The sequence below is a fragment of the Bos mutus genome, chromosome 19, assembly GCF_027580195.1.
Source record: "Bos mutus isolate GX-2022 chromosome 19, NWIPB_WYAK_1.1, whole genome shotgun sequence".
NCBI classification, from domain to species: Eukaryota; Metazoa; Chordata; class Mammalia; order Artiodactyla; family Bovidae; genus Bos; species Bos mutus.
In genome coordinates this window covers 23,450,567-23,461,261 of record NC_091635.1, presented here as the reverse complement: position 1 = coordinate 23,461,261, position 10,695 = coordinate 23,450,567, and the positions used below count along the sequence as shown (strand labels likewise).

The 10,695-nt window shown below is 56.4% G+C and overlaps 1 protein-coding gene across 1 annotated transcript; it reads left to right on the top strand.

The window, feature by feature from the left end:
- The first annotated feature begins 1,054 nt into the window (after positions 1-1,054).
- DLX4 (distal-less homeobox 4) lies at positions 1,055-6,834 on the top strand. Its single transcript, XM_005890334.3, has 3 exons — positions 1,055-1,728; positions 5,097-5,293; positions 5,697-6,834. Exons 1-3 carry the CDS (start codon positions 1,464-1,466, stop codon positions 5,937-5,939), a joined length of 705 nt encoding a protein of 234 aa, XP_005890396.1. The 5' UTR covers positions 1,055-1,463; the 3' UTR covers positions 5,940-6,834.
- Positions 6,835-10,695: the final 3,861 nt, after the last annotated feature.

The window sequence follows — 10,695 nt, the reverse complement described above, 5'->3', positions numbered from 1 at the left end:
CTTTTATTTAGGGTTTTGCTATTCATTTTTGCGTGTGTAGATGTGTACACATCACAGCATATACTCTGTATTTGCAGATCCATAAATGAACCTCTGTTCGTGGAGGGATGCTAATGTGAACATCCGTGTAAGACACGGGTGTGCTGGTATACGCTAGTGTATCTGTTGTATTTGAATAGAGTCCCTGTGAAGTTGTATACTTGTGGCCACACAGACACTAGCCCAGAAAGGTCTTGGATACTATTTAGGGGCAGGCCCTGCACACAGGCTGGAACGATGAGGCCACGAACCCGGCTTGCCGTATTCCCAGCACCCAGCAGGGATTTCCCTCCGAGGAGCAGCCATCAAACTGGACTCGCGTCCCACTCCCAGATTTTGTCCAGCTTCGTGCGAGGCTGAAGCCTCACGCGGCGCCAGGAAAGGCGGGGCGCCGCACTGGCTGAAGCCCAGACGGCAGATCCCTCATTGGGCCTCGGGGGCCTGCAGGAGCGGCGCTGTCGCAACCGAACCCGGGCCCCTGCCGGAAGCGGAAGGGAGGACGGGGCGGGGTGCGGGGGGTGCGGTGGCGGTGAGACGCAATCGCGGCGGTCGCGGCGTGCCTGGCCCAGGGCGCCCCGCGGGGGCGTGCGCGCTGCGCGCGTGCTGGGCCGGCTGGGCGCTGGGCGGCACCTCCTCCGACCCGGCGTCTGTTTACCAACATACTGCCGGCGCTCGGCAGCCACGCATTCCGACGCGCTGAATAAGCTGCGGGACTGGCGGGCTTGGTCCTAGCGGCAGGGTCATAACCGCCGCACAGATCCCCCAGAGCCAGAGAGCTCGACCGCAGGTTCCTTTCGCCCCCGCAGCCACAGCGCCTCCGCTAAGGCACTGCTCCCCTCGGCCCTTGGGCATTGCCGCCCTGTCGACTTCCTTGCCTTTGTGCCGTTATGACCAGACTGCCCCAATCGTCCTGCAACCCCAGCACCTCTCTGCAGCGGATCCCGAGATAGCCGGGCATGGAGAGTTCGCACCGCTCGCCTCCCATCTCCTGGTTCTGAATTTCCCTACCCCGGGCTGCCCCGGGGGCGGGGGTGGGAGCGTGGCGGGGAGGTGGGGGGAAGGCCCCGGCTGCAGGCCTCCGTGAGGTCACCGCGTGTGGTAGCCAATCCGCTGCGTTTAAGTGGGCGGGGACCCCGTCGGGTCCCGGGAACCGAACCCTAGAGCCAGCCGAGTGGGGGCCCCATGGATTTAGGGGGGAGGGGAAAAGTCATGGGGGACACCCTCCCCCCGAACCCCTTTCCCAGGCGCCGGCTCTCCGCTGATGAGGCTCAGAGAGACACTTTCCCCGGGATAAGTGTGGGGAAGGCTGGTTGAGGGGCTCATCCGGCCCCAACGCCTGAGGCTCGGAAAAAAAAGAGTTGGCGGAGGGAGCGGACTCCTTGCCTGGCCATGGCCTAGGCCCTCGGGCCCCGGCCCCGGCCGCAATGACCTCTTTGCCCTGTCCCCTCCCTGGCCCGGACGCCTCCAAAGCCGTCTTCCCGGACATCGCCCCCGTGCCATCGGTAGTGGCTGCCTACCAGCTTGGCCTGTCCCCCGCAACCGCAGCCGCCCCCGATTTGCCCTATTCTGGGCCGTATGGCCACCTTCTGCCCTATCCCTACACCGGGCCGGCCATCCCCGGAGACTCCTACCTGCCCTGCCAGCTATCCACGGCGCCGTCTCAGCCGGCTCATCAAGAGCGGGAGACAGGTAAGTCCCGCCGCAGCGGCTCTGCCCACCTCTGGGGTCCTGCTCCAGTGAGCCCCCAAACTTCGCCCTCGCCTGGTTGGGCGCAGCTGGCGGGATTCAGACCTCACTCAGATTCCGAGGGATCTGGGGGTGGGGGGAGGGCGAAGGGATGGGGCGGGAGACAGGGAGGAGGGGCGGGGGCGAGCTGATCTAGGTCTCTTTTCAAGACCGACCTGGTTTCGATTTGCAGTGTGTGAAGCCGGGTGGCTGGGCTCCCTACCCCACCCCCTGGGGCAGCAGGGTTGTGTACCTACTTGTGTAACGGAAAACTGAAACAATCCAGATGTGGGTGTAGGTGCTTAGCCTCTCCCCTAGGATTCTCTCCATCCTGCACTCCTCCTCTCTTCAATGTCGCCCCTCTCTCAGTTCTTGTTTCAGAAAGCAGTGCTCAAGCCAAAGCCTGATAACTGGAAATCAGGTCCCCGCTGGAAGGCAGTAGAAGTGGGGGCATATACTGGGGCCCTTCCCCTTCTCCGCAGACTGTTGCCTGAATGTGTCAGACAGAGACCAAACACTGACCTGGTAGAGTCAGGGGCTAAGACCCTACTACCCATCATTCTAAGAATGTAGCCACAGGCGGGTCAGGCAGACTCTGGTAGTAGATCTCAGCCTTCCAGCCAAAGAACTGGCCATTCCTGTTATCTACACCCCTTGCCTTTGGGGTAGGTCAAGCCCCAGTTCCATTGCCTGGAGCAACTTTGTGCTCACTGGGTGGCCTCAAGCTAGGGAACTGGCCTGTCTTCCTGGTCCTAGCCTTGCACAGGGCTGTACACATGCAACACAACACATACATCCTTCTGTACTGGCTTGTGTTTAGAGCTTAGTTCCCCTGAACTCCCTACCCCCACCAAATTGCCCCCACAACTGTCTTTGGCACAGTTTCCTCCAAGGAGGCACACTCACTTGGTGACTTAGCTGGAGTCAGCCCAGGACCAAAATGTCTCCCTCCCTTTCCTTGTTGCTCTGCTGAAACACATGACCTCATAAACATCAGAGCCAGGAATGACCCTGGAGATTCAGGAGCTCAACCTTCTTGATGTACAGATGAGCAAACTGAGGTCGAAAGAAAGTGTGAATGAATCAAGGACACAGCCTGTTTTTCAGGCTTGGCCCTTGCAAATTGGCTTTCATGCATGAAGCCAGAAAAGAGGATTTTAGGGAACTTCCTCAAAGCCCCTCCAAAGTTAACTGCCTTCTGTTCCAAAACTGGAGCTGCTGCTTTTCTGCTGCTGGGTCTGTGGTTGGAGGAGGAGCAGCTGGGGGAGGAGGGGGGGTAGTGCGGGGAGGGGGCGTTCTACCAATGATCTGGTTTCTAAAAAACTGAATCCTCTGGTCTCTTCTCTTCAGTATATGCTAATATGGTACATTTGTGTGTGCCTGTGTGTCTGTTTAGTGGGATAGGAATAAGATAACCCTGTCCTTAAGAGAAATCTTGGAATTGCGGTTGGTATTTTCAGTCCTGTCTTCCCTTCCCTTTTCTTGGTTTAAGGACTAAAGAGTGGAGAGTTCCTTTTCTTTACAAAATTTCCCCGGATCCAACGAAAACCTCACTGAACCTGAGGGGTTTGGCTCATTCTAGATTAAATGATTGGGGTGTGAGAGAGGACTTGCGAGGGTCTTCCTTTTGCCCCCAGTTTGTTCACCCCTGCCTCAGGGAGAGGTTTGGCTCTAAGTGAGCTGTCTGCCACCGCCCCGATGAGCAGGCGGGTGCTGCGCTGCCTCGAGGGAGGCCCTCGCTCTCCCGAATTGCGACCTGGGCAGATTCGTCCTGACTTGCTGCAACTGGTGTGGAGAAAGCAGCGGTGGGGAAAGAAACTGGGAGTGGGGTCTGCTGGGAGAGTTAGGGTGAGGAGGGCGTTGAGAGTTTCGCAGCTGAAGCAGGCTTCCTGCTGTCTCTGCCTCAGAGTTCGAACTGTTCAGTTTTTGCAGCCCAAGAGGCGCGGGTGGTCGCTCCGTGGCCGGCCCGGGGCGGCGAGCAGCGGGGTTGAAGCAGGGGAGGCCCGACAGGCGCGGGCGGGAGCGGAAACCCAACGGTTTTTCTGGGAACTGGCTGAAGCGGGGGTCCAGGGGGTGGATCTCAGAAGCCCGTAGCGCCGGAGACCACGGGTGAGGGATGCGGGGGAGGTGAAGGCACGGGGTCACCGCGGCCGGACGAGGGCAGGGGACCTGAAGTGTGGGTGGGGTGAGCCCTAAAGGAGGAAGAATGTCGGGGGCGAGGCGGTGGGAGACGCGGTCGGACCCCCTCTGCGTCTAGGCACCCGGGGCCCAGGGCTCGGTCCGCTGAGCTCGGCGGCGGGCAACGAACCCTAAGCCCGTGGACATTTCGGCCGCTCCGTCCATCCCGGCCCTGCCCTTTGCACGAACGGTCTCGATGTCCCGATAGGGTGGCGCAGGGTGGGACGCTCGAATCAGAAGAGGGGAACCCCTTGCTTTCCCCATCCCAGGGCAGAGCTGTGACTCGACCGAGGTTCCTCCAGGGGCTGAACGGGAAAGCAGAAGGTGGCCGCATCTCCCGCGGCGGCACCGCAGCGCTATCCCGGAGCCGCCCCGAGGGCCTGCGCTCTCCGAACCTCGGTCACCTTGCGTGCCAATCGGGAACCCCTCTGTGAGTGCAGCCGGGCGGAGGAGGGGGCGGTCTTGCACCAACCGACTTCTAGAGCCCCTGAAAGCCTACTCTTTCAGCCAGCAGGCCTTGGGGGAGGGAAGAGATGTCAGTTTTCCTGGAGGGCGTGCCTCAGGAGAAGGAGGCCCTCACAATACGGGAGGTGATGGCAAAGCCTGGGGCACTTTCCATACTCTGATGCTGGGAGGACTGCGCATCCTGGCGTTCAAGGCCCACTCTTGTCTGGCCCCTCCGACCGCCCGTCTTCCGGCAGCGGGGAGGCTGCCACGCAGACACTGACTCTGGCCTCTGAACAGTGCGTCTGAGTTCTCTCCGCCCGGAATGCCCTTCCCTCGTCCTCTCCAGCCTCGCCCCAGCCCTCTGCCCCGCCCCGCCCCAAGCTGGCGCCACCACGCGCGGCTGAACTCTGCCCTCCCGCCGCGGGGCGCCGCCTCTACCCTCGCTCCGGCCCTTTGCGCAGTTCTCTTAGGGTCGTAGGACCGTTGAGAGTAGGAGCTGCCTGAGGGCAAGAGCTGCGGCTAGTCCCACCCGGCACGCAGTGGACGTGGGGTTTGAAAGGAGGGTGAGCGCAAGGTAGAGCAGGGCCGAGCCCCGTGCCTGAGCTTTTGCTAATTCGTGGCCAGAATGTGAACGAGATGCAGATGAGCAGTGAGACGGCGCATCCGCCTCTCTATCCGTGCACACACAGTTTCGTGCCGCCCCCCAGACTCGGAGAAGCCGCCGCTGTCCCCGGAGCCCCCGGAGCGGCGCCCACAGGCCTCGACCAAGAAGCTCCGGAAGCCGAGGACCATCTACTCGAGTCTGCAGCTGCAGCACCTGAACCAGCGTTTCCAGCACACGCAGTACCTGGCGCTGCCCGAGAGGGCCCAGCTGGCCGCGCAGCTCGGCCTCACCCAGACGCAGGTGGGGCCAGTCCCATCCTCCACCAGCCTTCCCCAAGTGTGTTCCCTGGGAACTCACCCTCAGGTGTGAATGACTGATGAGTCCCCAGCCTTATTTTCACAGTTCTCTTAGCTGGCCTGGAGTAGACTAGGGGAGTGTGTTACAAAGGGTGGGGGGTAGGAGGGGATGGGGGACGGAAAAGGGGTGGGTGGGGTGATTCAGGGCATATAAGAGGGTACTCAGACTGGGAGAACTGGCTACTAACTCAGAGGCCAGAATTCAGGCCCTTCAGGGGCTTATGGAGGCCTGGAGCCAACGTTCCCAGCATCTGCTCTTCTCCCAGGACAGTGAGTCCCTCCTGCTGGGCCCCTTTCCCTCGGTCACTCCTCCTGATCTTCCGTTGTTTCCCCTTTTCTCCCCGTAGGTAAAGATCTGGTTTCAGAACAAACGCTCCAAGTACAAGAAGCTCCTGAAGCAGAACTCTGGGGGACAGGAAGGGGACTTCCCTGGGAGGTCCCCCTCCCTGTCTCCCTGTTCTCCACCTCTTCCAGCCCTCTGGGATCTACCCAAGGCAGGGGCCCTGCCCACTGGTGGCTATGGCAACAGCTTTGGAGCTTGGTATCAGCATCACTCCCCAGATGTCCTAGCTCCACCTCAGATGATGTGAGTCTGAGGAGGAGCAGGTCAGGCCCCAGCCTCCTACAGAGCCCAGGCAGGACCCAGCCCACCTGCACCCTCTCTGGGCTGGGAGGAAACCAGATGGGTGTTCTCAGGAGGATGAGGAGCTAGAGGAGGAAAAGGATGGGGTGATGAGTCTTTTCCTCCTTGCCTCATAACCCAAATAGCCTTAGCCTTTGCCCCACCCCCACCCAGGACTGGACACTTTCCCTCCAGTCAGAGGCTCTGGAAAAAAACTTATTGGCTGGAGTTCAGACTTCCCACGACCCCTAGTCTTGTCACCCCTTCTTGAAATGACTGCAGTCCCACTACAGTCTGGGATTCAACCAGCAACAAACACTGTGTTTTTTCTCTTTGTGTGCCCTGGGCCTTACCCAGCCCATTGATGTGGACAGAAGCGGACAAGTCTTCAAGTTGACCACCACTGAGACACACCCACTGATTTTTCTAGATTTTTTTTACCTCCATAACTGATACATCTATTTACCATCCTGTGAAGAAGATGGGATACCAAAAATGTGGACTTTTGTGGACCTATGGGTAATTTTTGCTCCTTTCCTAAGAAAGCCCCTCTTTCCCCCGTATCTTCTCACTTTGAGTAGATAATGGATCCAATTATCCATCAAGTTCAACAAGTATTTATTAAGAGTCTGATTCCCATCCGGAATACCTAAACAAATCCACAGGCATACACTCTCTGGAACTCAGTAGGGTAAAACTTTGTGGAGAATAGGGACAAACAGACTCTTGGATGTTTAAGTAGAGGTGTCCCAAACAGATGGGGTGAACCTAGCAATTCAGTTCCTCATAGCCGTCTCAGTCCAAAGGAACTGCTCATATTTATATCCAATCTGAGTTGCAGCACTCCCCCTGCAAGCTCTCAGCATCCCCCATGTGATGAACATCCAGAAATTAAAGTTTGTACAGAAACCCAGGCCTTGGCTGAGGTCTGTTCTTGTTCTGACTTCTGGAGCTGATTGCTCAGCTTTCTCTTCTCTCCCAGCTGGCTCTTGCAGCACTGAACTAGAGGCACTGAGTCCTCTACCTCTACCTGGCTATCTGGTTCTAGCTCTGGAATGTTCTAATAATGTCCACATTTTCAGACACACCAGTGTGAAACCAGAAGATGCTAATACTGGGAATGATCAAAGTCTGAGTGATCATTATAGCAGATGCTCTCCTGGCCTAGTTCTGGAGGGAACCGGATACATCTCTGTGTCCACGTTGAGTCCAGGGAGAGTCCCTGCTCACCTTGGGAGAGGACACACTCACTGAGGCAGTCCAGTCCTCCCCTGGGAGAAGTGTCTCTTGGGGGTGGAAAGGCCCAAACTCACCTAGTGGAAAGGGGAGCAGGAGGGAGAGAAGAAGGAAAACCCTGGAAGGAACTGGACTTCTCCATCTATACATGTAAAGAGCCCCTGTTCTGTGTTAGGTCTTAGGTATATCAAGGTGACTGAGGCAGTCCCTGTGGGATAACAGGGAGCTAGAGAATGACCAGCCACTTGTGTGGTAAGTACCAGGCTAGGGAAGTACAGGGGACAGTGAGTGCATAGTACAAACTCTCTCTCCCTCTCTCTCTCTCTCTCTCTCTCTCGGGATTGAGGACAGGGGATGGCAAATAATTCAGGGAATCCAGTCCAGCCTGGCCCGAGACCTTGGAGGAGGGACCTCCAATGCCAGGCTAGAAGCTCCCAAGTCAGACTTCCCTCTTACTACCTAAACCTTTTCCCTAGCAAGCTGGAAAGCCCACCCAGGCACTTCACGCCAACCCAGACTGGATAGAGACAAGCCCAAGTTGGAGTATTATGTAGGGGAGGCAGTGGGAGCCCCCCACCTCAGGAAGCCTGCAGTCAATCCCTCTGAGGCCCTGAGGGGCCACCCCCTACTCTCCAAAACACACATGGAGTGATCTTCTGGGGGTGGCAGATGACACATGGTGGACCAAAGCCAAGGTCCAGGAGCAGGGAGGAATGAGGATGCCAGGAGAAGAGACACCTGCTCCCTCCCCACTGACACCTTCTCCTGCCCCTGGCCACCAACCCCCATTTCCACTGGCTTTCAGTGGCCCCAGCCCCAGGTTCCTCCTCTGGGTCTTCACTGAGGCCACAGGTCCTTAGGGCAGCTGTTCCCTCCCACATTGCTGCACTCTTCTTTCCACAGACCTGAGATAAGATCTACCGCCCCATCTCGGAAAGCCTCCAAAGGCGAGATTAATTGGACAGCCCAACACGAGTCGCATCGTTAAAACAACAGCCTAAGTTGTAAAGTCAAGTAGCAGGAGTATAATTACTCTTCCAGCCAGAGGCCAGCTGAGCTGACAGCACCCCCCTCCCTTTCCAGCCGAAACAGGAATCCTTGTCCACTTGGGAGCTGGTCCAGTTTCCCTGGGCTCCTAACAGCTGATGGGAGTGGACGCCAGTTGGAGAGGCACCCCCTTCTCTTCCCACAAACCACTGGAGCTGCAGGAAGGGAGCCTGGGGGTCCTTTCTGTGCAGACACCTCTCTGGGAAAATTGGGTCATTAAGGGAGCAGGATACTATAGAATGGTTAAGAACTGGAGTTTTGGCCTCCAAAGAGTCCTGCTCTGCTGTGTGACTTTTGGAAAGTTGCTTAACCTCTCTTTCAGCCTCCTTTTCCTTCCCCCAAGATGGGAACTTTAATAGGACCTGCTTCCCAGTGTGGTTGTGATGTTGAAAAGAGATAGTGCTTGTAACATGTTTGACATGGTGCCTGGAACATAGTAAGCACTCATTAATAATAAATGGTGTTTATAGCAGCTGTATGTATTGAAGAGGAGGGGTCACAGTGAGGCTGAGTTCATACTGCCACTGCCATCCATTCAGAGCAGGCAGGAGAAAGGGGGCTGAAGACTAGAGAATTCCACACATCCTGGATCAGCACCTCTGAGAGCCAGACACAGGCAAAGTCTTAAATGCAGAAGCACCAGCAGCTGTGCCTAGAGCTCACTCGCTCAGTTGCATGGGTCTCAGCCACAAGAAATCTGACTTGGGGCTGTTCTTCCCTCTCCCCCAAGGCTATTTTAAGACATGTTCCCCATCTCTCCCCCAACAAAATGAGATTCAATTAATTCAATTAAAGCAATTTTGGGAGCAGCTCCTGAAGGCTTGCAATGTGAGATAATTACAAGTAATTTGCTGCTGTGAAGAGAAAAAGGGCACACGGGGTCTGGGGGGAAAGGAGTTAGCCCCCTCCCCACCAAGCACACACAGATCTAGAGGGATTCCACACTGCCATCTGAACTGCCCTCCCATTGGCCAAATTACTTGCAGGTGGGAAGAGGGAGCTTGTGTCGGTGGGAGGGGGCTGGGAAGACAGAGTGACAGATTGCTCCTCCCCCACCCTGAGATCTGCCCAGCAAGATGGGGGTGGGGAGCTGGTTGTTCCCCCGACAAAAAGTCTGCATATCCCTAGCAGCTGATTACTCAGCTCCAAACCTCACTTGGGTTTGGATGCCTGAACTTGCCTTTGGGATTGTATCCAGAGTCAATGGAATGTTATCCGGGTAGCTGAGGCTTGTGTAGATGAGGCCTTAGAGATCAAGGATTTCCCCAGAATGTATAAGGGATGTCGGTAGAGAGGGGAAAGGACAGAGAGGACAAAACTTACTTCTTGCTTCCAAGCAGGTAACGATACACCCCTCTTTCTCCTCCCCTGATCTGATAATCAGCTTTTTAGCTCTGCCTGGCGTCCAACCTCAGCTTTTGCCATTGTCTCCTCTCAGCTTTCTGTCCTTGGGGCCACTGAAGCTTATTCCTTCAGAAAAGCATCTCACAGGTGTTTCCCACCCCTAATTTTGACCTGGGATAACCCTTTCCTTGCCAGGGCTCATTTGGCCTGGGGGAAGGTGATGGTGCCAAGAGGGGGCTGGCGAGGAAGGTGGGGGAAGGAGTGACCAAGACCAATGTGTGGGGATGGGCTTCAGGCCTCTGCAAAAACTCCTCTAACCGCCCCCCCCCAACTCGCCTGGGAACCTCTGTTCCAAGAGATGAGTAATGTTTTCACAATTAGGATGGTAAAGAAAAATTCACTGACCCCAAAGTATTTCTTTTTCATATCTTCCCCTCTCTCCCATCTGTCTCCTGGCTTCTCCCAGGTCAAGGATGGGTGAAGAGGAGGGGCCCTTCAGTTCTAGTCTCCCCTCTCCAGTGCTTTTCCCCCGCCCCTTCTCCGAATAGCATTGCTGTTGGATCTGGGGCAGCCAGGGAGAAATTCTGGCAGCAAGTCCCTGGGCGACTGCTGTCTCTCCCCTTCCAAGATGAAGAAAGTTACAGAGAGAAAAGTGGCCGCCTCTTCATGCCTCCCCTTCCCCCTTTCCTGGCCAGCTCAGATTGCTTAAAGCAAGGAATTAAAGTTTCTTCTACCCTAAACCTCAAAGTACAAAAGCTCCAGACAAATACACAGAAACAGACAGATGTAAGGACCCAGGCACGGGGTCATCTTAAGTACACACACTGCCACACAACAGAGTGCACGCACAGATAGGTGGACACATCGGTGCACATGGAGTGGGCAGAACCGCACACGAGACACACGTGAGCCTTCCACGGTTGTACGCGGACATATTTGGAGAAGTACACTCCAGGTTACATACTCATAGAGAAAAGTATGACACAGAGGGATGAACCAAGAAGGAAATGCCCAGGGACTTAAACATATGCGGAAACAGACTGCAACATCCCCAGAAATACACAGACTAGATTCCCTGTGTGTGAGCTTCTCCCATT

Excerpts from the sequence above, each read along its gene's own strand:
- DLX4 (XM_005890334.3), top strand. The coding sequence starts at position 1,464 with ATGACCTCTTTGCCCTGTCCCCTCCCTGGCCCGGACGCCTCCAAAGCC. Across the intron at positions 1,729-5,096 it reads TCATCAAGAGCGGGAGACAG|ACTCGGAGAAGCCGCCGCTG; the intron begins GTAAGTCCCGCC and ends GCCGCCCCCCAG. Across the intron at positions 5,294-5,696 it reads TCGGCCTCACCCAGACGCAG|GTAAAGATCTGGTTTCAGAA; the intron begins GTGGGGCCAGTC and ends TTCTCCCCGTAG.